The sequence below is a fragment of the Hesperophylax consimilis genome, chromosome 22, assembly GCF_061612785.1.
Source record: "Hesperophylax consimilis isolate HC1 chromosome 22, BYU_Hcon_1.0, whole genome shotgun sequence".
Classification (NCBI taxonomy): Eukaryota; Metazoa; Arthropoda; class Insecta; order Trichoptera; family Limnephilidae; genus Hesperophylax; species Hesperophylax consimilis.
This window is the reverse complement of record NC_142857.1, coordinates 7,930,828-7,951,623: the sequence shown is the minus strand read 5'-3', so window position 1 is coordinate 7,951,623 and position 20,796 is coordinate 7,930,828. Positions and strand designations below refer to the sequence as shown.

The 20,796-nt window shown below is 36.2% G+C and overlaps 2 protein-coding genes across 3 annotated transcripts in view; both read right to left on the bottom strand.

Moving 5' to 3' along the window:
- Positions 1 to 652: 652 nt before the first annotated feature.
- Positions 653 to 4,379, bottom strand: LOC149412781 (uncharacterized). Of its 2 annotated transcripts, none has more exons than XM_089644845.1 (5): positions 4,153 to 4,379; positions 3,806 to 4,007; positions 3,636 to 3,722; positions 3,385 to 3,459; positions 653 to 2,575 (listed from the first exon to the last, which is right to left on the bottom strand). In XM_089644845.1, exons 1-5 carry the CDS (start codon positions 4,321 to 4,323, stop codon positions 2,211 to 2,213), a joined length of 900 nt encoding a protein of 299 aa, XP_089500971.1. In that variant the 5' UTR covers positions 4,324 to 4,379; the 3' UTR covers positions 653 to 2,210. The 2 variants fall into 2 exon arrangements, with proteins under 2 accessions (XP_089500971.1, XP_089500972.1); XM_089644846.1 differs by having other exon boundaries at positions 3,636 to 3,716.
- Positions 4,380 to 4,995: 616 nt separating this feature from the next.
- coro (protein coronin) overlaps positions 4,996 to 20,796 on the bottom strand; it is a 55,969-nt gene continuing 40,168 nt past the window's right edge. Inside the window, exons 5-13 of the mRNA XM_089645549.1 lie at positions 18,813 to 18,943; positions 18,365 to 18,472; positions 17,500 to 17,674; positions 16,222 to 16,285; positions 14,418 to 14,506; positions 13,668 to 13,808; positions 12,360 to 12,581; positions 11,791 to 12,018; positions 4,996 to 7,775 (exon numbers count right to left, since the gene is read on the bottom strand). Coding sequence (XP_089501675.1) covers positions 7,704 to 7,775; positions 11,791 to 12,018; positions 12,360 to 12,581; positions 13,668 to 13,808; positions 14,418 to 14,506; positions 16,222 to 16,285; positions 17,500 to 17,674; positions 18,365 to 18,472; positions 18,813 to 18,943 — 1,230 coding nt within the window. The 3' untranslated portion in view covers positions 4,996 to 7,703. The remainder of the gene's footprint in view (positions 7,776 to 11,790; positions 12,019 to 12,359; positions 12,582 to 13,667; positions 13,809 to 14,417; positions 14,507 to 16,221; positions 16,286 to 17,499; positions 17,675 to 18,364; positions 18,473 to 18,812; positions 18,944 to 20,796) is intronic.

The window sequence follows — 20,796 nt, the reverse complement described above, 5'->3', positions numbered from 1 at the left end:
TTGCCTATGTTAGCCCTCTGACCCAAATGTGTCGACTGTATAATAAGATTGACACCCGTATTCAGAGTCGATCCTTTAGTTCAAGAAACCTTCCTTTCCTTTAAAAAACACCGTTTTATATTCAGAGACACGCCTAAAGTCGGTGTGACGTCACTTAGTAAGGAAGCTACCTTTCTCAAGATTTCAAAAAATTTTGTATTCAGAGACGTCACTATGGAAGTCTCTACGACACTGCGCACGCGCATACTTGCTTACTTTGACTTTTAGCTGTCAAAACTCGAGGTTGGTGGGTAGGGTACCTTTGCCTTGCTAAGTCGGTGATTTGTTCCCAGTTGTTGCGGTTGTTGCTGTTGAAAACATAAAACAATGGAGATGCAGATTATGGAAATGGAGATCATGGAAATGGATAACGAGTTTTTGGATTACATCGTTGATCCATACAATACACGTGACGACGTTGGCACGGACAATATGGGCAGCGTGCGGCGTTATTTACGCGATTTTGAAAATCCCGTGGAGTTTTACAGTGACCGGCAATTTAAGGATCGTTATCGGTTGGAGAAAACAACTGTAATGCATATATTAATTCCTCTATTATTTCCGAATTACGCTTTAGTTAATAATAGAGGCTTGCCCATACCTCCTGTTATTCAGGTAGCTATCGCGCGATTCTACGCTACTGGTAATTATCAGGTAAATGCGTCTTTTTTACTAGATATCTATTGTCAAATTATGTTCTACTTTTGTGAAACGAAAATATTACATTTTGTGATGCTGAAACTTGTTATTTACATTATGTCTGTACTGATTTGAAATCGACAAAGAATGAAAGAATGCATATATTATTTAATGAAAACATGATGTCAACCTAAAATTAACCAGATGCCCTTAGATGTACAAAATATCTAGATGGAGTGTTCATCTTGTATTATTTTCAATGTTCATTAACTACCTACATATTTTTATATGATTCCAGATTGTTGCGGGAGATCTACACAAACTGAGCCAACCAACCTCCAGCAGAGTAGTGCAAAAGATTTCCTCCAGATTGGCGCAACGGATAACTGAATTTATTCATTTTCCTCAACGGCCCCAGGACTACGCTGAAAATCGGAAACTCTTCTATTCAAGAGCCCAATTTCCAGGAGTCGTCGGATGTATTGACTGTACACACATTGCCATCAAGAGCCCAAGCCGAACAATAGGGGAATCTTTTCGCAACAGGAAAGGATGGTTCTCCTTGAATGTGCAAGCTGTGTCAGGTCCACGTTTGGAATTTTTGGACATAGTTGCCAGGTGGCCTGGTTCTACCCACGATTCCAGGATATTTCAAAACAGCGCGTGCCGCCTAAAGTTTGAGGAGAAAAGGATTACAGGCATTCTTCTCGGGGACAGCGGATATGGCCAGACAAATTATATGTTCACACCAGTATTAAATCCTGCAAATGAAGGGCAAGAAAAATATAATAAGGCGCAAATTTCCACACGGAATGTAGTCGAAAGATTATTTGGTGTATGGAAGAGGAGATTTCCTTGTCTGAGGAGGAAATTAGAAAATAAACTAAGTAATACTACAAACATTATCGTTGCGTGTGCCATTTTGCATAATTTATGTATATCGTCAAACGACCAGCATTTTGGGCGGTTTGAGGGTATAAATATACCTGTCAATTCGGTGGTGCAGTCTGCTTCAGGCAGAACGATAAGAGATGCATTTATCCAAAGACATTTTACGTGATGTGTAATGAACTGTGAAAGGACACCATATATGTAATGAATAGTGACGTCAGTAATTGTGCCGTGTAATGAACTGTGAAAGGACACCATATCTAATGTATAATAATTGTGCTGTGTAATTAACTGTGAAAGGACACCATATATAATGTATAGTAATTGTGCTGTGTATTGAACTGTGAAAGGACACCATATCTAATGTTATGACTAATGAAGTCATATTTTTTAATGCATAGTAATTGTGCTGTGTAATGTCATGCTGTGAAAGGACACCTTATCTAATGTAATGAGTAGTGAAGTCATATTTTTTATAATATGTTATAATTATGCTGTGTATTGAATTATGAAAGAGCACAAGGGTTTATCTTAAATATATACCTATGTATGTATTAATAATGTCCATTATCAAAAAAATTGAAACAGAATGGAAAATAAATAAAACATTTATTGGAGATTAATATATTTTTTATTCATATTTATTTATTGGCGAGCTCTTTTTCCAATTCTGCCTTCGCTCTTCTTATTTGTAGTTCTATAAGTTCGTTCTGCAGACGAGCTCCTTTCGACTGCTCCCGAGCAGTCTCGATCTGCTCCCGGGCAATCTGCTGGGCAGTCTCCCTCTGCTCCCGGGCAGTCTCGATCTGCTCCCGGGCAATCTCCTGGGCAGTCTCCCTCTGCTTCCGGGCAGTCTCCTTCTGCTCCCGGGCAGTCTCTCTCTGCTCCCGGGCAGTCTCCATCCTTACTACGTGCATTTCTTCATCGTACTTTGTTAGATTGGTGCTTCTGAGGCAACGCACTTGGCCCTCGTCCCGAACCACCTGCCCACTAGATGGTATCAAGTCTGAAACAACACAAAATTACAAGCTGATTAGTGAAACAACACAAAATTGCAAGCTGATTAGTCATCAATGTAAATAACAGGTTTATTTGTGTAAATAACACTCTGTGCCCCATGACATAGTGCACAGTCGGGAAACACGCCAAACACGCGCCCAACATATTTATTTATTTACACAGTAAAGTAAGTAAGTGTAAAGTAAATATAAAGTGCAAACTATAAATTACAAGTAAAAATTAAAATTTAAAGTAAGAAAAAAAACAGTAAAAATGTAGAAATATAAATTATCTCTAAAAGGTACCCACAAAGATTTAAATATAAAAAGTAAGAAATCCTGGATTATGTCATCCGATTTGATAAATTTTTCAAGTACCTATGATTTCTAGTACATTAAATAGTTTTGGAGTGCAGTACTGGTAGGCATATTATGTTTACATGATGTATTATCGTGGTACCTACTAGCAAACAAATTAAGTTTAATGCATCTTTTGTATGAGGCCAGATTACCGACGAAGTGATCGATATTAGCATATTCATTGCATGTACACGGATGACATTTGTCATCAACAGCTCGGCTGTGGAACGATTTGCTGGCCTCTGTTTTTCCTCCCTCCTACAACATTGGTCTCTTCAAGACCCATTTTCACTCCTTCCTCAAAAACATTCCCCACACAGCATCTTCAACAGGGCCCCTCTTTCTTTATGGTAGAAAACGAGAGGTTAAAGTAAAGCTCTCCGAACTCCGAGCATTATTTGAACCTTTGTACGAAAATGCAAGTAATCACAGCAAATAGAGAGGTAAATATAGTCACCTTTCTTGGCTATAATGCGACGTGTCTTCGTCTTGAGCTGGGGCGTTGAACTTTCCTCCGGTGTTTTTGTTATATCTGAAAATTAAAAACACTTTTGCAATATTTCTATCTCGAAAATTATTTAAGATTTAGCATGACAACTGATAAAATTATGTAATAAGTTCCTACAGAGAAATGCGAACACTACCATCTAACAACAAATCACATTTTGAATTGATAAGAATCAATTATATTATCAAAAATTGACTTACCAAACACCGGCACTTCCGTCGACTGGTCAGTCCATGGCATGCTGAATAAAGCAGACGTGCTGGTGCTGGGCACAGCGGTATCTGAAACTTAAACAATACTTTATAAGAAATAAGGTCAAAGTTAAATAAACAAGTAGCCAAAATATTTCACATAACTTTCTTAAACTAACCGCGATCGCTGTCGTTGCTAAAGCTCAGTTCAACGTTGGTGGCCAAGTCCAGCACGCTGTCAACGGGATGATGCTCATCAGAGACAGTTGGCGACAGCCTGCCCCCTCCCGTCTTCATCCTGCTCCTCTTTTCCTCGCAGAGCTCCATCTTCCTTTTTGACTTAATGTTGTCCCAGCATTTCTTAAGCTGCGCTTGGGTCCGCTAAGAAGGAATTCAATAATACAGTATTATAATAGTATTACGGAATCGGAACAATAGAAGAGTATGTATATGAATGAAAAAAGAGTATCCCTGTGGGGAAACGGCGTGATGGCTAGTTAGTATTTCAATTACAAAAGATACAAACCTTTTGATTGCCGGCGATTGAGTTGAAATCATCTGTCAACTTGGCCCACGCATTTTTCTTCTCGCCAAGTTGCAGATGATTAGTCGAAATGCTGGCAACGGCAGGATATGTGTTTATTAAATCTAATAAACATTGCCTTTCACTCGGCGTGATTATAATACGAGAATTCATTGTTTAAAAAGGAAACTTTCGAGACACTCAACTGAAGATGTAACAGAGACTTTTGACAGGCCGATGTTATTTACGACAGACGCTTGAACTAAATCCATAGACAACAGCATAGATAAACACACAGATTGTCCCAAAACGGGGCATGTTGTTTCCGTAGAAGCAGGACATCGACAAGTTTCGGATGACGTCACACCTTTCTTTCGGGGTAGACAAAAGGTCTCTACCTGAGGAAAGGAAGCTCAAAGTGTGGACTCTGTATAGAAGCGTTAAAGGTAAGGACGGTTCTTACCTTTGCTTAGGTAAGGCTGACACTTGACTTAGACAACTTTAAGGATCGACTCTGAATACGGGTGTGAGTGTGCTGAAGTTGATATTTTTGTGGGAATTCTGCTATTGTTAAATAATATGTTGCACTGATTATATTATGTATTACTTGCATCTCTTACTTTTCTGTAATATTTGTATTTCATATACATATATTTTTAATTTTGAATTTTTATGTTTTAATCTTTATTTAGGTATTTGAAAATTAATGTGTCTTTGTATGTTAACTGAGTTTTTATAACTGGATTGTTCTCACCTAAGTGAGATCATCTGTAAAAACCCAGTACATATAACTAAGTGTCTTTTGGAAAAGGGTAAGGGACTGATACATTTTAACAAAATACAATATTAAAACAAAGCATTGCTTATTTTTTATTATAGAATTAATTTTAACACATAACAAATATATCATTTCATTCAGTTCGATAAAATTATTAAGGCACTCGCGGAGCAAGATTGTCCCAGCCCAACAGTATTGTGTATTGTATCAAACAACAAACTCTTCCGGCCGATTCACTTGGCATTTCATCCTCTATTGTCATCCTATTGCGTGTATCATACAATTCAATTACATCTAATACAAGAAAGACCATAAGTATTATGATCTGTAGAATAACAATGCAATATGAATTCTTGCCATAAAATCCAATTTTATTATAGAACTCTAAGTAGTTGACATCAATAATTTTAGCACAGACAAAATTAGATATTCTAGATTATTTATATCTAATTTAGGATGGGTTGTTTCAAAGTGCATCAGATTCATTAGATAAGTGCAGCCTTTTTGAATTTTAAACTGTCCGCGTTAAACTCAGGTTTACGGCCTGTTTCAGCTTTTGATCAACTGACAAGCATAATGTGACCGTCATGCTTGAAAATTGACGATCATTTGATCTAAAACTGAAATGGGTCAAGAATGTGAGAAGATTTGAAACAACCCGACCCGTACTACAGACCACAAATGATAATGAAGATAGTACGTAATATTATTGCACTGTTTTATTAAAATAGCACACATTTAAGAAAGTAAATCTTTAATATGTATTACGCTGAGCACATCTCAAGCTTTGGGATGGTAAGATTTTGACGTGTTTAATTTTTTCCTCAAATTTTAAGTATTTACAATATATTCTAGACATTCTATGAACCAGCACTGTGCAAAGTCAATGAAATCTATAGAATTTCATTGGTGATGAATTACGTTTTAATTTAATTAAGTTTTTTAAGAGCACCTGATGAAGTTTTTCACAATAATTAAATTACAGCAGTTAAGTAAAATGACTCAAAACTCAACAATCCTTTTGAATGAATATACAAACATAATGCTGAACTCTAAATTAAATATTTCCACTATTAATAAATACAAACTTTCTTTAAAAAAAACTACATTTTGTTTATACATAATTATTTAGATGGTATTTTTTTACATAGAGAGCAAATATTTCATTCCAAGAACTTCTTAAAATATGTTCTAATTGTGTAGAATTATAAGAAAATTGCATTGATTTTTCAGCAAATTTAAGATTGCAAGACTACTAGAACCATTTTCTTTAAAAGAACAAAAATCCAACTAAATGAAATACACATATTTTGCGCACCATTCTTTCGTAACAAGGCGTAATTTAATCTTACTTATCTATCTCCGCAAATCAAATGTGCAAAATCATTCATTTTATATCAAATGTTGCAAAAAATATTATTAATGTAAAAAATACAATAAAATTATTATAGTTTGATTATTCAAATAAAACACAATTTTAAAATAATTATATTATATAATACTTACAAGTACAGTATATAGCACATACAAAACTAAAAGGTATTAATTCAAAAAATGGCAATCACAAAAGCATGTGTCATTCTCGCACTAATAAACTTACGGAGCTATGTTATTGAAACACAAGCAACGGAAACATTACTGCCTACTTGTACAAAAATACAAACTTAAGATAACACGGTGTTTGCAAAACATGTGAGGGCCATTTTTCTTCCAAGCTATTCAAACAAACTGTAAGCTTCACGGAAATATCATCGCTAACACATGGAGATACAGTCAAACCTACTTATAAAGTTTCCACATAAGAAGTTTGCATGTTTAAGAAGTTTTGTTTTTTCGGTCCCTTGAAGACTGAAAAACTGCACAACTGTAAAATACTGTACAACCCCAGGCTATTAAGTGATATGCATGAATATATATTACATTTTTAGAAACTGTTTTAACCTTTCCGGGAGTAAGTTACGTAATGCTGGCCGTGCTCTGGGGAGTGAGTTTTTTTTACATAAATTAAAAAACATTATTTTTGATTAAATTTTATGATAGTATACAAAATAAATAAGAGCCGATATCTCTGTCGATAATGATGTAAAATGTTTGAAATTGGTGTAAAGTTACAGGAATATGCCCATAGATGGCAATACGATGCATTTTTACAGAATATGCATCGAATATGAATATACAACCCCTGTCGTCCATAGTCGTCCATACTCCTTTGGCGAAAGTGTGTACCGTCGTTCATTAGCGTCCATACTCCCGGAAAGGTTAATAAATTAACAATGTAAAACCGGTTGTTATTAAATAGATCTTAAGTTGTTTCAAATGTAAAAAAGCTTACTCCATTGCATTTACCGAAGAGATAGCTCCATGATAAAGATACAGTGAAACCATTCCACATAAGAAGTTTTCATGTTTGAGAACTTTTGTATTTTAAGTTCCTTGCAGACTGAAATTTTGAAATAGTATAAGAGAAAGTTTTTCCACTATTTCTGGTCTCTTGGAAAACCTTATAAGAGGGTTTCACTGTATATAATATGTAGATATAGACAAATTCTAAAACCTTAAAACAAAATGGACTCTGGTATAAAGTAATATATTTTCCAAAGAAATACTAATATTGCTAGTTACTCAATAAATACTAAAGGTTAGGTTATGGTAATACATATTATAAACTATTAATTTAAGATAAACAAATATATATTATGTATGTTCAAAGTATGTTTTGTACATCCAGGATACAAACCACGAATCATATTTGTAGGGTTTGCAGCTTGGATACTGTTCAATATTCCATTTCTGGCGCAGCGTTGAAAAACTCTGCAAATTCTTCCTTCGGAACATACGGTGCTGCCATCTGTTGCAGAGAAATTAATTCAAACTTCGTAGAATACCAATCAATCAAAGACTATGTAAACAGTGTTTTGCAACAATTAAAGCATTTTTAAAACCGAAACAAGGCACTTTTAAAATAATATATAAATGAGCAACATATAATTATCATCAAGTTAGGTTTTACATACATAAACATGCTTTATACCACTCTTATAGTAAACTCTAGTCAAAATAAGACATTTTTTACATAATTTCGTAACAACGGATTTAAAAAAAATAAGTTAGCCCAAAGCATTTTGTTTACAATTATCAACATTTACTGGCAATCATGTTGGAATAGCATGGATTAATAAAATTATTATTTTAACTCATCCTGTTTTTGTCAAAAGCAGAGGACGAGCAATGGACGATCGCAGACGTACCCACAGTAAAGCAAACAACCACATACATATTTCACAATTATTGCACAAAACGTGGTATACACTTCAATATTCAATATTTAAATTAGCAGCTGTGATACAAATTGACAGAATTGGAATCAAAAGCACCCTCAATTGTGTTGAGGTAGGTAAATTTGTCATTGCGGCAATAATATATGTTAATTGGAAGATATATTAGCATAATTTTTTACTAATCTGATAGACGCCGCTGTATCATACATGAGATGTGCTGTTGTGCCCCATACGAGGCTGTTGCATAATTTTGGTAAATTATTTAGCCAATTTTAAACCGTTAAAAAAAAAAACATATTTAATTTTAAGTTATATACAGTAAAATCTTCGAGAATCTAATTGTCTCTAAGTAATATATTGAATTCTTTTTAAAAATAGAAACCATCATTATTTATAATTAATTACTCTCAACTGCACACATAATTCTTGAACGCTCGTATTGGGCCAGCAATAACTTCTTGAATTGTTAAGGTTATCGTGTGATGAAAATTCATAACATTCTTCAAAATTCAATTCAAACTCTTGGGACAATCAAGCGACATTATCAGCGCAGCGACAAAATATTAGCACTGTGGATTTACGAAAAAAATAATTCTTTAATTTGTGAAAATCTAATCTGGGTTTATTTAACAAATTGTTTGCGGGAGACGAGTAAACACGTTTTTGGATAATATTGGAATTGGTTATAAATTTAATTTTATAACCAATTAACATCAGACAAGACATTAAAAAGTTTTATTTAAGTTAAGTAATTCAGAAGTTATTATTTAACGTGAAAAAATTATCCACATTTCTGTGTCGCTTAGCGAAAAGCGCCTGCAAACAGTGTGTTGAGCAGTATGTACCATTTTGTAGGTTAAACTTGTAATAGCAGCCAAAAAGTAAACATAAATTTAATATATATATTATTTCATAAAACGCGGTAGTTAATAAATCAATAATAAGTATGGCATGCAAGAGGTGTCAGCCTTAGTAAGTGTATGTTCAAAAATTCACTTAGCTTAAAAAAAAATCGGGACCAAAGTGATTTTTCAGAACTTTTGATTGCATCAAATGACAGTGCAATCGGTTCTCAGACTTTATCAACAAGCATTTTTAATAACTTTATTTATTTTGATTAGCTTTAATGATTTGTTTCGGACATACTGTTTGTGAACCGTTAATCTAAATATATCTTACATTTTTGACATAATACTTTATTTTAATGATACAATAGTAATAATTATTGTTTTTTAAAAACTGTAGTGTAAATCATATTTATGTAGCGTACATTTTAATAAAAAGTAATTAAAAAACATAGAACATTGATACATATTATAAAGTACATCAAAAACAAATACAGCGCAGTAAGCCATTTTTACAAAACAGGAGGATAAAAAAGATGTCACACTAACTAGTTTCAAAACATAAGCAGATTTATTATTCTATTTATCTACAGATAATCCTAGGCAGAGAAGTAGGTATACAATTCTTTTAGTTTTAGGCAATGACATTACAATAGGTCTAGACTAGTTAGTCTCACAAAATTAAGATAAAATGTGGCAAGTAAGAAACACTCTTGTTTCCAGTAAATTCTTAATTTAACCTTTCAGAGAAAGACATTTATTTACTATGTGTTCCTTTGCGAACTGTCAAAACGTGATAATTTTTGTGTTATTTACGAGTTTTGCTAAAAGCTTCATAACTCACGTTTTGGGAAACGTAGCCTCATTCTAAAATATGTTTTGGAAAGATTATGAAATCCACTATCGCATTGTGTTGTTATAAGTAAATATTTGCGTTTCTAAATATACATTTTATGAAAACGTCAAAAATATGTAAGAATCGCTTACCATTATTTCAAAGCCGTGAAAAATGTACTTTTTTCTGAGTATCATAAAGAAATAACACTTTATATATTGAAGAAATATAATTAAAAACTATTAGTCACCTCAAAATATTAACCGTCCAAACTAAAATATTTTTAATAAATTATTTAGAAATGCAATAAATTATGAACGAACAAGATGACAGATCCAATCGGCTTAGATAATGCACCTCTACGTTCCATAGATATTCTTGAATACAGACGCGTAGCGTTATTCATTATCGATACTCTGTTTTTTAAATCATGGCAATCCGTATACTAGTGATGGAAATAAATCGATTTTTGTAAAATCTCGCGCGTTTACGTGAAAAGACGTTCTAATGTCTTGACCGCTATTATCATATTTACGTCTTTTGACGTTCTAATGTTCTGAGTGGTTAAACATTGTTCATGTATGATGAAGATGAAAATTTAAAAAAATGTGTGCACGAACGAAATAAACGATAACGAACGGGAAGCATTTTCGTATTCTAAAGATGCATCGAATCCTGGAGTACGGGCTTTGTCGCCTGATTAATTTTGAGGTGTCAAGTGATCAACACAATGCCGTGCCATAATAGAGCAATGACAGTTTGCAAATGGCGGCGATTGTTGTTGATACTCGTTTCTGCTGATGTTGTTTTACCGCAAGCAAATAAATAAACAGAGTGAGTAGAAAATTTTAAACAACAGCAGTGACTTTGTGAATGAAACGGGAAACAATTGTATAATAATTAATAATAAATAATTTGCATGTATTTACAAATAAAATGTTATCCTTTGGCTTTACCCAAGGGCAAGGGTAATTTGACCTTTCAACCTTACGCAACGCGCGAGTCTAATACTAAAACTCGAAATCGAAAGCACTACAATTGACCTAGTTTTTGCTTGCCACTTTGAGATTTCTACAGCGCGTCTGTACATATTGTAACGTCATTGATTTTAGGCAAATGAATTTTATCAAATTGAATCTATGAATTTTGTTGGTGGAGACAAAATTGTTCCAAATATTAACTGCAGCAAGAAGGCTGAAGCGCAGATATAAATTAAATAATATACTATTTAAAAACACAATATCATCTATGTAAGTTCAATAGCTTCAAGTTGAACAGCAGAAGCTGCGTTGATTGGTGCTTTAAAACTTTGAAATAGACGGCTTGCACTCGGTTAAAGTCAATACATCAGAGGAACCATCAACAGTACATAAGCAAGCAAGAGGATGTATATCCCTAGATAGTTTTTGTCCTTGGAAATTCTGCTGTATTGGACTTATACTGATGATATGCTCATAAAATGACAATGAAAATTACCCAAACTTATGGTCCTTCCAGACTATAAATATTGACAAGAAATCCCCATTCATTGAAAATCATAAACAATTTTGACTAAAATAAGAACATTGAAATACTGTCTCCACAAAATATTATAAAAAGCATCATTTAATTAGAAAAACTCTGTATAAAAAGATTGCAAAGCAAAAAATAACAGATTTACAAAAAGCACCGGCAAAAAACTGTCAATAAAAAAACAAAAGATTGCTGCAAATTTGGAACAATAGTGTTGCCACTGTGAAAAATATGAATAAATAACATTAATTTGGCAGAGCGCATAACAATGTTGCCACTGCGAAAAATATGAATAAATAACAAATTAATTAAAAAGCATAGTGTGCATCCACACTTCCTCCCGCGATAAAAATAATATTTAAAAATGAATTGCATAACAGTGCGCATTCACACCTCGTCAGGTTCCATCCTGGAGTCTGTGTTGTTCCTGTGGTAGTCCCCTTGGGGGCTGTCTGCGGTGTCGGAGCCGTGCAGGGGGGAGGGTGAGGGGGCCACGGGGGCGGGAGGGGGAGGGGTGGCGGTCTTGGCGTTGGCTTCGAGGGCGCGGATGCGGTTCTCGTGCTTGACGATCATGGCTTTCAGCCGGCGAATCTCTTCGGTGAATTCTTGTAGCTGCTTCTCCTGTAAATATACAATGATTTTAGAAGGTTTCTGAATCAAAGTCAGCAACATTGTATACTAATATGTACAGGATACTATGGACAACCCAGATTAATGTGTACATTGTTTGTAGAAGAGCTGGTCGTCCTAATCTGCCAAAAAGTCATCAATGTCTGTATGGCTAACCAAAATTAGAAGCAGAGCGAGATGGAAAATGCCCTGGTCAAGTCCATTGGCTTCCGGAATCCTCAGTGACTTGAGGAGACTGGATCATAATGATAAGTTAAGAACATCGGCAATTCAATCTTCAACGTGTTAAGTGCAGCCCAGAACAACTGATAACCTCTACATTAGGCTATTACCGTTATATTGGGCGAAGCTGCCGGTCTGTCTTCCTCGGGCATGGCGGGGGAGCCAGTGCGCGCCTTGGTGACGGTGATGGAGCTGGGCAGCGAGGAGGCGGAGGGCGGGGTGGCCCCGGCGGTGCGGCGCTCCGCCAGCGCGTTGGGCTTCTTCTTCACAACCAGGTCCTTGGCCACGCCGCCGCCTGACACATATCCGCCTTGCACTAGGAGGCAGCGGTCCTGGGGAATATATTATCATAGTAAGAAGAAAACAAGTCTAAATCTCCTTACCACCTATTGGTGATTAAAGCAAATTGGTCTTCAAAATGACATTAATACATAGCATAAATGAGTGAATAACCTGTGCCTCGAGAGCTAAGAACATCAGTTGTAAAAGAAAATAGAGTGTCACGCATTCAAATCATACTATAAACATGCGGTGATAAGGTCACTTGAAAATATTTTCAAATGACCATATCTGCTGCATCACCAAATAGTTTGTATATACTACAACAACATAGTACAGGCTTGGGCACTTGATTTTAGAACTTGTGTGATGAAACAGAGATGATAATTTCTTATGAATGCGTTCTTAAGGCCGCAGGGAAGTCTATTCCACATTTTGGCCTAGTCACGTAATCTTTTGGAATGCTGTGTGGATGGTTTTTCTGAGGAAAAGAGTTAAAAACTTTATGTACCTGAAGGTAAATATCACATATCAACAGAATGGGGGTCACTAGGGTCCCCATATTTAGCAGAGTGATTGTGTCTCTTAATGTTCCCTTTGCCCTTTCCAGTACACTTAGACAGTATTTTTTTCAGAATTGGATAGATATCTTAAAAATAGTAAAGGGATAATTTATAATAGTAAAGGTAAATAGTAAATAGTAAAAGTAAATTTAAAATAGTAAAGGGATAGTATTAGTGTTTCGGATGACTAATTATTGCTTATAATTATTTTTTATCCTTTATGCAATGCATAAAACCTTGTCTTATAAACGTTAGTTTATCATTAAAAAAAAAAATATATATATATTTAAATGTAGATTGGTTCTAGGATCACCGAAATTATAGTGATGTAAAAAACAAAATAGATATTGCACAAAAGACACTTTGGGGTAGTGTATTACCCCCCTCCGGTGTGGGAGGGTTAATGAATATCTCGCGGGAGCATTTGAGGATGAGGAAGCTGTATGCACCATGGTGAATGGATTATTCAGCCGAGTTTCCCCTAACCCAAAGAAACCCAAACTTAACACCGGAGACCAATAGCCAAAACAATGAACAGAAAGTGGCCAACCGGCACTCAAGAAGGCAAAGTAGTACCTTTAATGAGATGGTGAGGGGGTCAGCATCCTGTCCTCCCATCCATTCGTCACAGGATAGCGGGGGGATGTCGCTGAGGGTGTCGGGGTACAGATCCTCCTGGAAGAGCTCCGATCTGCGGGGCACTGTCATCGATATTACCTACAAATAAAACATTACTTTTATTATCGAAGAAAGCAAACACTTTGAAGCTTGACATTTTATATGAATGAAAAAAAAATCTTTGTTTTAACTGTTTAATATTTTTGAACAAGTCACGCTCGCAGGCTAAATGCGTTTCAATTTCTGCTAGCCCGAGTGATGCTCACCGGTTTCGACTCGCAGCTTTCTATTTTTAGCTAACACGAGTAAGGCTCGTCAAAAGTTAGCAATGCATTTTACGCAATTTGAATTTGCCTGCAGTTTGCCTCAGAGATCGGTCGTGTTTTTGAGCTGCCTATTTCGTTTTTACTATATTGTTTTCACCTTTTCGTGTATGTATGAATGCATCATTTTATTTAACCTGATTTTATAAACACAACAAACAACTGAACACTTTTTATAAAAAAAACCCTAGCATTAAGTGGTTTAACCACTTTATTGAGTTGAATTTAGGAGTTCCAAATCTCTTCAATGAGTTTTGCCGCCCTTAGGGTGATTATTACTCGATATCGAGTAAAACCATTGAGTAAAATGTGTGCACTAGGCTTAATACAAATTGTCCATTCTGGATTCACATAATATTATATTACAAAGAGATTGATATCTTACCTGACACAGTCCGGAATTGTTTAGCCGGTAAAATTTGGTGATTTCACAAGTCTGCACGTCCACTCCTCTCTTTGGCATCATTCCAATACCTGCAACACATATAAACAATACTACATTCATATTGCCTACATTTTGCAACTGTAAACAACACTACACCGCAAATCTATTTATAATACTAATCTAATTCCCAAACATCCCAGTACAAATCATGAAATTTTTAGCTACAAAATAGCATCATTCATTAGAATCGTAGTAAAATTTGCACAAAAATCGGTCAACTGTCCAGTTTCTAATCATAGAATTTAATCACATGCTTTAATCATACTAGGAATTAACAAAAGATTTAACCCTTCTAGCCACGGAAGGACATTACTAGCCACAAACATCATATTCCATTAGAGCAGAGGTTCCCAAAGTGGTCTATATGGACCCCCAGGGGTCGATATCGGCTTGCTGGGGGTCTGTGTCAACGAGAAAAAAATTTGGGGGTCCACGAGATTCAAATGGGGGTACATACGAGCGGACCCCCATTTACCTCAAGTCAACATTTAGGAGTTCCGTAAATAACACAATAGACCTAACACAAATATAATAGACTGAGAAATTACTTATTTGATATTTGTATTTTTATATTTCGTAAAGTTGTTAATTGAGGTATATAAATAGAGTCTACGTTCCTTTTCTCCTCAGAATTAATATATTCAAGCAAAACATTGCACATTGGAAGCCGCGAATATTCCTAGTTCCCTAACTCGTTTTTGAAAAACGTCCAATGTAATAATGACGTTCAACATTTAAATGCACTTCACACAGACTTCAAAACTAATTTTGAGGAAATTTTGACTGTGGAAATGGAACGTAGAAGAATCGGATATCATGTGACAAGAAGAACTGACCGGAATAAGCACTGACAAAGAACTTAAGGGGCAATTCTGTAGGACCAGCTACAGAAAGAAATTCCCGTTGCTTATCCTGCTTCATTTTCATTGGTGTAATACCTCACGGAGGAGGATCCTTAAGTCCTGGCGTTTCGAAAAAATGAGAATTTTAAGTACCGACGTACGCGCGAATCAGAACACGACTGAAGCAATCGATGGAAATCGACGATCGGCAATCTTCGTTAAAACACGAATCGACGAAAATCGACGATTGGCACCCAAACGGTTAAAAACATTTTCATGTTTGATAGAAAAATTTCATTACATATTTAGAAACATCAATGTTCATTTCAAATACAAACATCTGAAAGATCATTTTATCTAGTTTCTAAAATGGTAGTTATTTTTACAACAACTTCGAAAATGAGAAATATATAGCGCATTTAAAGTACTTTGGAAGCATTCCGAAATTCCGTGAAAAATTTCACCTTCATTGAGACCTGTAGGAAAACATATTTAAATGCCCGAAGGGTTACGTTAAAATAATGTTTTTCCTTTCCAAAATAAAGACTATTATTACAAGTCCGTACAAGTGACCGGTCCACGGCTGAGTTGACATCGCATTTGGATAAATCTCGGCTGGATAAATCCTCCATCACAACACAAGCATCATTTTCCGCTTACTATGTTTATTATTGTATCAAATTAATTATTCATTTTTATCACATTATAAATGTCCTTGTATCAATTAAAAAAAAAAATTGGCATGGATTGGCGTTTACACCTTTAGGCGAGCAGTCAACAGGTTAAAGAATAAATAAATAAAATGTACGGTCCAGGGTAGGTACTAGGTTATTTTTATGATCTTGATCAGCAATAGAACATGCGAGGATCATTAAAATCAACAATTAACAGGTTTACTGTACCTCTCTGGGGATCTACGGTTTGGAAGGTGTTGATGTAGTGGACAAATGGTGGCTCAGGTGTGATCTGAAAAAACATAAATTATTAACTCCATAAAAGTCTATGATTAAATAAAGATGATTATGGTCTAGTTATTGGTTAGTTAGTCCGTGGGGGCCAGTATAAGAGCAGCAGGAGCACTGGCCGCTAGAATTAATCTAAAAATAATAATTACAACCAAAAATCAAAGCAAATAACAGTAATACCATAATAATAAATTCAATCAACCAGCTCCAATTTTTGTTCTTCGTATCACGTGGTGCGAGCGGATTTCATATTGCTCGCTGAGAAATATTGCTTGGGAACATCAATTATCAATATGTGCAGAGTGTGGATGTTGACCATGGTATAAAAATTTCTCCGAAACATGAGCAGAGCTCATGAATGCCTCGGGACTCTTCGGCAAGATGGAAATACCCAAAAGACGCAATACATTTATTTGTCGCGCCGAGATGGCACCAATTTAGTTCGCAGTTCTCGATAGACTGTCTGTAGAATGTTTTATTTACTAATATTTTATTGACCACCCATTTTTGTGAGTGCAAGCTGCTACTGATCAGGAGTGGAGGCATTTCCAAGATACAGCCGGGATTCTCCAAGGGTTGTAGTGTCAAAGATATATGTCAAATACAGGTTTTTCCAATAAGACATTTTGAATAGCCCGCTATTTCGGTAGATGTTACTTTTGAAGCTGTCATTTTTTGACATTTGACAAGTAGAAACTACGCCATTAATAAAAATGGAACGATACACGCTTCAACAACGCATTGAAATTATTAAAATTCACTAGAGTGAATCAAATGCAAACCATCTTGAGTGATGAGGCCCATTTCCACCTCGGTGGCTTCGTCAACAAGCAAAATTGTCGCATCTGGGGCTCGGAAAACCCAAGAGTTATTGTTGAAAAGCCTCTCTATCCTCAACGTGTGACTGTTTGGTGCGGTTTATGGTCCGGCGGAGTCATTGGACCTTACTTTTTCGAAAATGAGGCTGGAGCAACAGTTACGGTGAATGGATTGCTATCGAGAGATGATTAATGATTTTTTATGGCTGGAATTGGATGGTATTGATCTGGACAACGTTTACTTTCAACAAGACGGCGATACGTGCCACACAAGCAACGAAACCATTGATTTTTTACGATTGAATATCAAAATAACACCTCTTATTGGAAAACCCTGTATAATGCTGCACCTGTCCGTCAACCTTTATACTCGAACATTAAGAAGATAGAACTTTACCTCAAAGTATCTGATGACGGAGTCCCCTTTCCCGCACAGGTAGACCATGCTGGTGTCGGGGTCGTACAGGGGGAACATGACTCCGTTGGACGTGTCCAGCTCCACCATCACGATGGGCTCGTCCAGGGCGTCCGGCGCCCGCAGGGAGTACTGCCTCTCCGACATCTTGCTGAACCTGAAACGGTAGATACAAAAAAGTTAGTTAAGTTATTATTGCAAATATATTTACACATATGCTTTGTGAAATTAGACATAAGGCGGAGATACGGGTAAAAGAGAGTAAGTCATTTGAAACTAAGGCATCAGTCAAATCACAGCAACCTTTGAGGTTTAGCAGTTAAGATCCTAGGCTGCTCCTGAGGGTCTGTGTTTAAATCCCCGCGTGTGAAAATAAATTCTATTTGATTGATTTGTGTCATTTCTCATTTAAATAATATACTATGGTATATTTACAACATGTTTCAGAATGACAGGTACTCTTAGTATTGCCCTGATGAAAGACTACCATTCTGAACCGAAACATGGTTTGAAATGACTTTAGTCATGTGTGGTGATGAAAATAGCCAAAAACTTCTCAACCTCACAACATACCGCTATTGGAGATGCCAAAGTCCTAAAATTACTTGCAGAATTCACATTCACCGAGCGTGCGATTGTGCATGATCGAGATGAGTACGAGCGAGTATCAAGCAATAGTCGAACATTGATGCAATTAATTTCGTTTGCCCTTTTGTTGGTTGGGAACTACGTGGAATGCTAAGGGCGCCATATGTGGACAGGGATAATTATATACAATTCAACCCATGGGATATTCTTTTCACAAAACTGTCGCTATAAGAGTGGAGTATTATTATGACGAACTTACCCGGTGGTGAATACAAGTCCATGTCGGAGGAAGATGGCCCTGGATGCCTTGGTACCCTCGTGGCACGTGGCCTCACCCTCAATCACTCCGGTACGGGGATCTATCAACCTGCAATCACAACTCTATTATTAACCGCTTGTACGCCAGTATTGCCCATCGGCAACATAGAATTTTATTCGTTGGATAAAATTCTATGTCAGGCAAGGTAAAAACAGACTTTCTTTTTGTGTCTAAAAAATGCTTCTAGCATACTAAAAAAAAACATATTCGATTGGCAACAAAATAGTAAATATGCGATAAGTTAAGTTCTTGATTGTACCGCCATATTAATTACAACGAGTAAAGTTAATTTATACTAAGAAGTGGCGAAATACCTTCTGAGGGGCAATTTCATCAAGTTCCAATGTATCTTGTAATTAGTGGTATTCGGCAGGTAGATGGTACAGACCTGATCTTCTTGTCCTTGCAGGTGGTGAGCAGCTTGGAGCCGTCCCAGTTGAAGCATGCTGAGTACACCAGATCGGGGTGGCAGTCCAGGTTGATGAGCATCTCTCCCGTTCCAACATTCCATATTACCACCTGGAAAATTTTAAATATATAAATACATAATAGGCCTGCCTGATAGGCTGATGCAGACTAAGCTGAGGAAAACAGCTGCAGAGGCTGTAAGAGGAGGCTGGGAGCAGTCTGGACTGCGGAGTGGACTGAAAGCAAAGATATTAGAAGAACGAGATGTGCTACGCGCAGTTCGTACTGAGTGGAATTGTTTTGCCGAGTGTCGCCGGTTTTGTTCACCAATACTACTGCACACCTTCGCTTACGCTAAGGCATCGCTAAGGTATCCGCACTAATACATAGAACAGATTTCTGTGCGTACACGTCCCGATACCGTTCAAAGTACCCTAATTAGTTAGTACTCCGGCTACGGTCCGGCGGCCAACATAGCATATCTCGTTCTTCTAATATCTTTGACTGAAAGTGTTGAAGTAGCGCAGGTCAGGGACGCCAGGAGACGCTACGTTCAAACGATTGGTCCCCGACCTCAATAGGACAAGGAAGACTGGACGGAGTCTGAGATACTCCAGGAAGAGATGGCATGATCATGAAAATCAAATACTTGAGTTGGTTCAAGTCAAGAACCAGTATCGTAATATGGGGTGACTTTTGAATCGGGTGGCGACTTTGATCATTGCGGATATTTGCATAATTCATTATAAGGTCCACCAACTTCACAATTTTTTATTATTTTATAACAGATTATTTATCCAGTTACAGTTCAAGATTTCTTAAATTGGCATTCTTAACATTTGGGAACATAGTTTTAAGGTTATTTAAAAAGTGATTACATTGTCGGAAACTCGTAGTACAAGCGGGAATCTGGTGAATGTATTATCACATAGAGAACCCATTTTGTATTTTTTTTCCGGCAAGTAAAGGGTTAAGTTTTGGAAGCGGGTCTACGCTTCAATGAATGTTAAAAGACATATTAAACAGCTGATATTAAACCCCTACTGACAGACTTTTTAAAATTTAACTTAAAATATTCTAAATTTGGATTAAATTTACTCGAAAGCGAAAGCTCAAACCAAAAAAGTTACATCACAAAATCAACTGTTTTCTTCTTGTACTACGAGTTTCCGGACACCGTGTATATCCAGTGTTTTAGACATTTCCTTCAATAGCACCATTCCTCTTGTTATGCTATGCTGTGCAAGAACATCTGTATCTTGAACAAGTCGTTTTCAGGAACGAATAAGCCATAGCATTCCAAGAGAAAATGTAAATATTTTTATTCAATTCTGCAGGAATCGAACCCATTACTCAAGTCAAATGAGTAGCCATTGATCCAGGAAGGGCATCCAAGTGTATAATATTAAAAAAAATATAAACATGTGTTTTAAAAGTACAAAAAAGTAAAGTTACCTCAGATCTCCGATGGCTCTAAAAGCAAGACCTGGGATTAGTAAGAAACACAAGCAATTATCGTTTCATATTTACAAACATATTACATACAAAAATATTATAAGATAAACACTTTCCCCTTACTAATAAGTACACAACTGATAAAGAACAATTTGTCCTACACGAATGCTTGTTTTTTTTTTACATTAGCTCCATACAGGAGGCCCTGAGGAAAATAATTCCCATCAGGGCCTTGTCATCTCAGGAGCTTTTAACCTTTCCCTTACTGTGCTAAAAAAAATACACGCGTTCCGGTGCTGTGTAGTCAATACACATCTCAAAATAAGCGATTTAATATTGGAAAAATATGAATATTCATAGCTAATCGATTATGTTTATTATATTTTATATCAAAAGTGATAATAATTGTAATTTAATTGCTGAAACCATGAAAAAACCACCGGCAGATGCTAAAGAAACGTGCGAGGGGTCCACATCTAACGACGGTTCGCGGCCAACTGGCTAGCGGC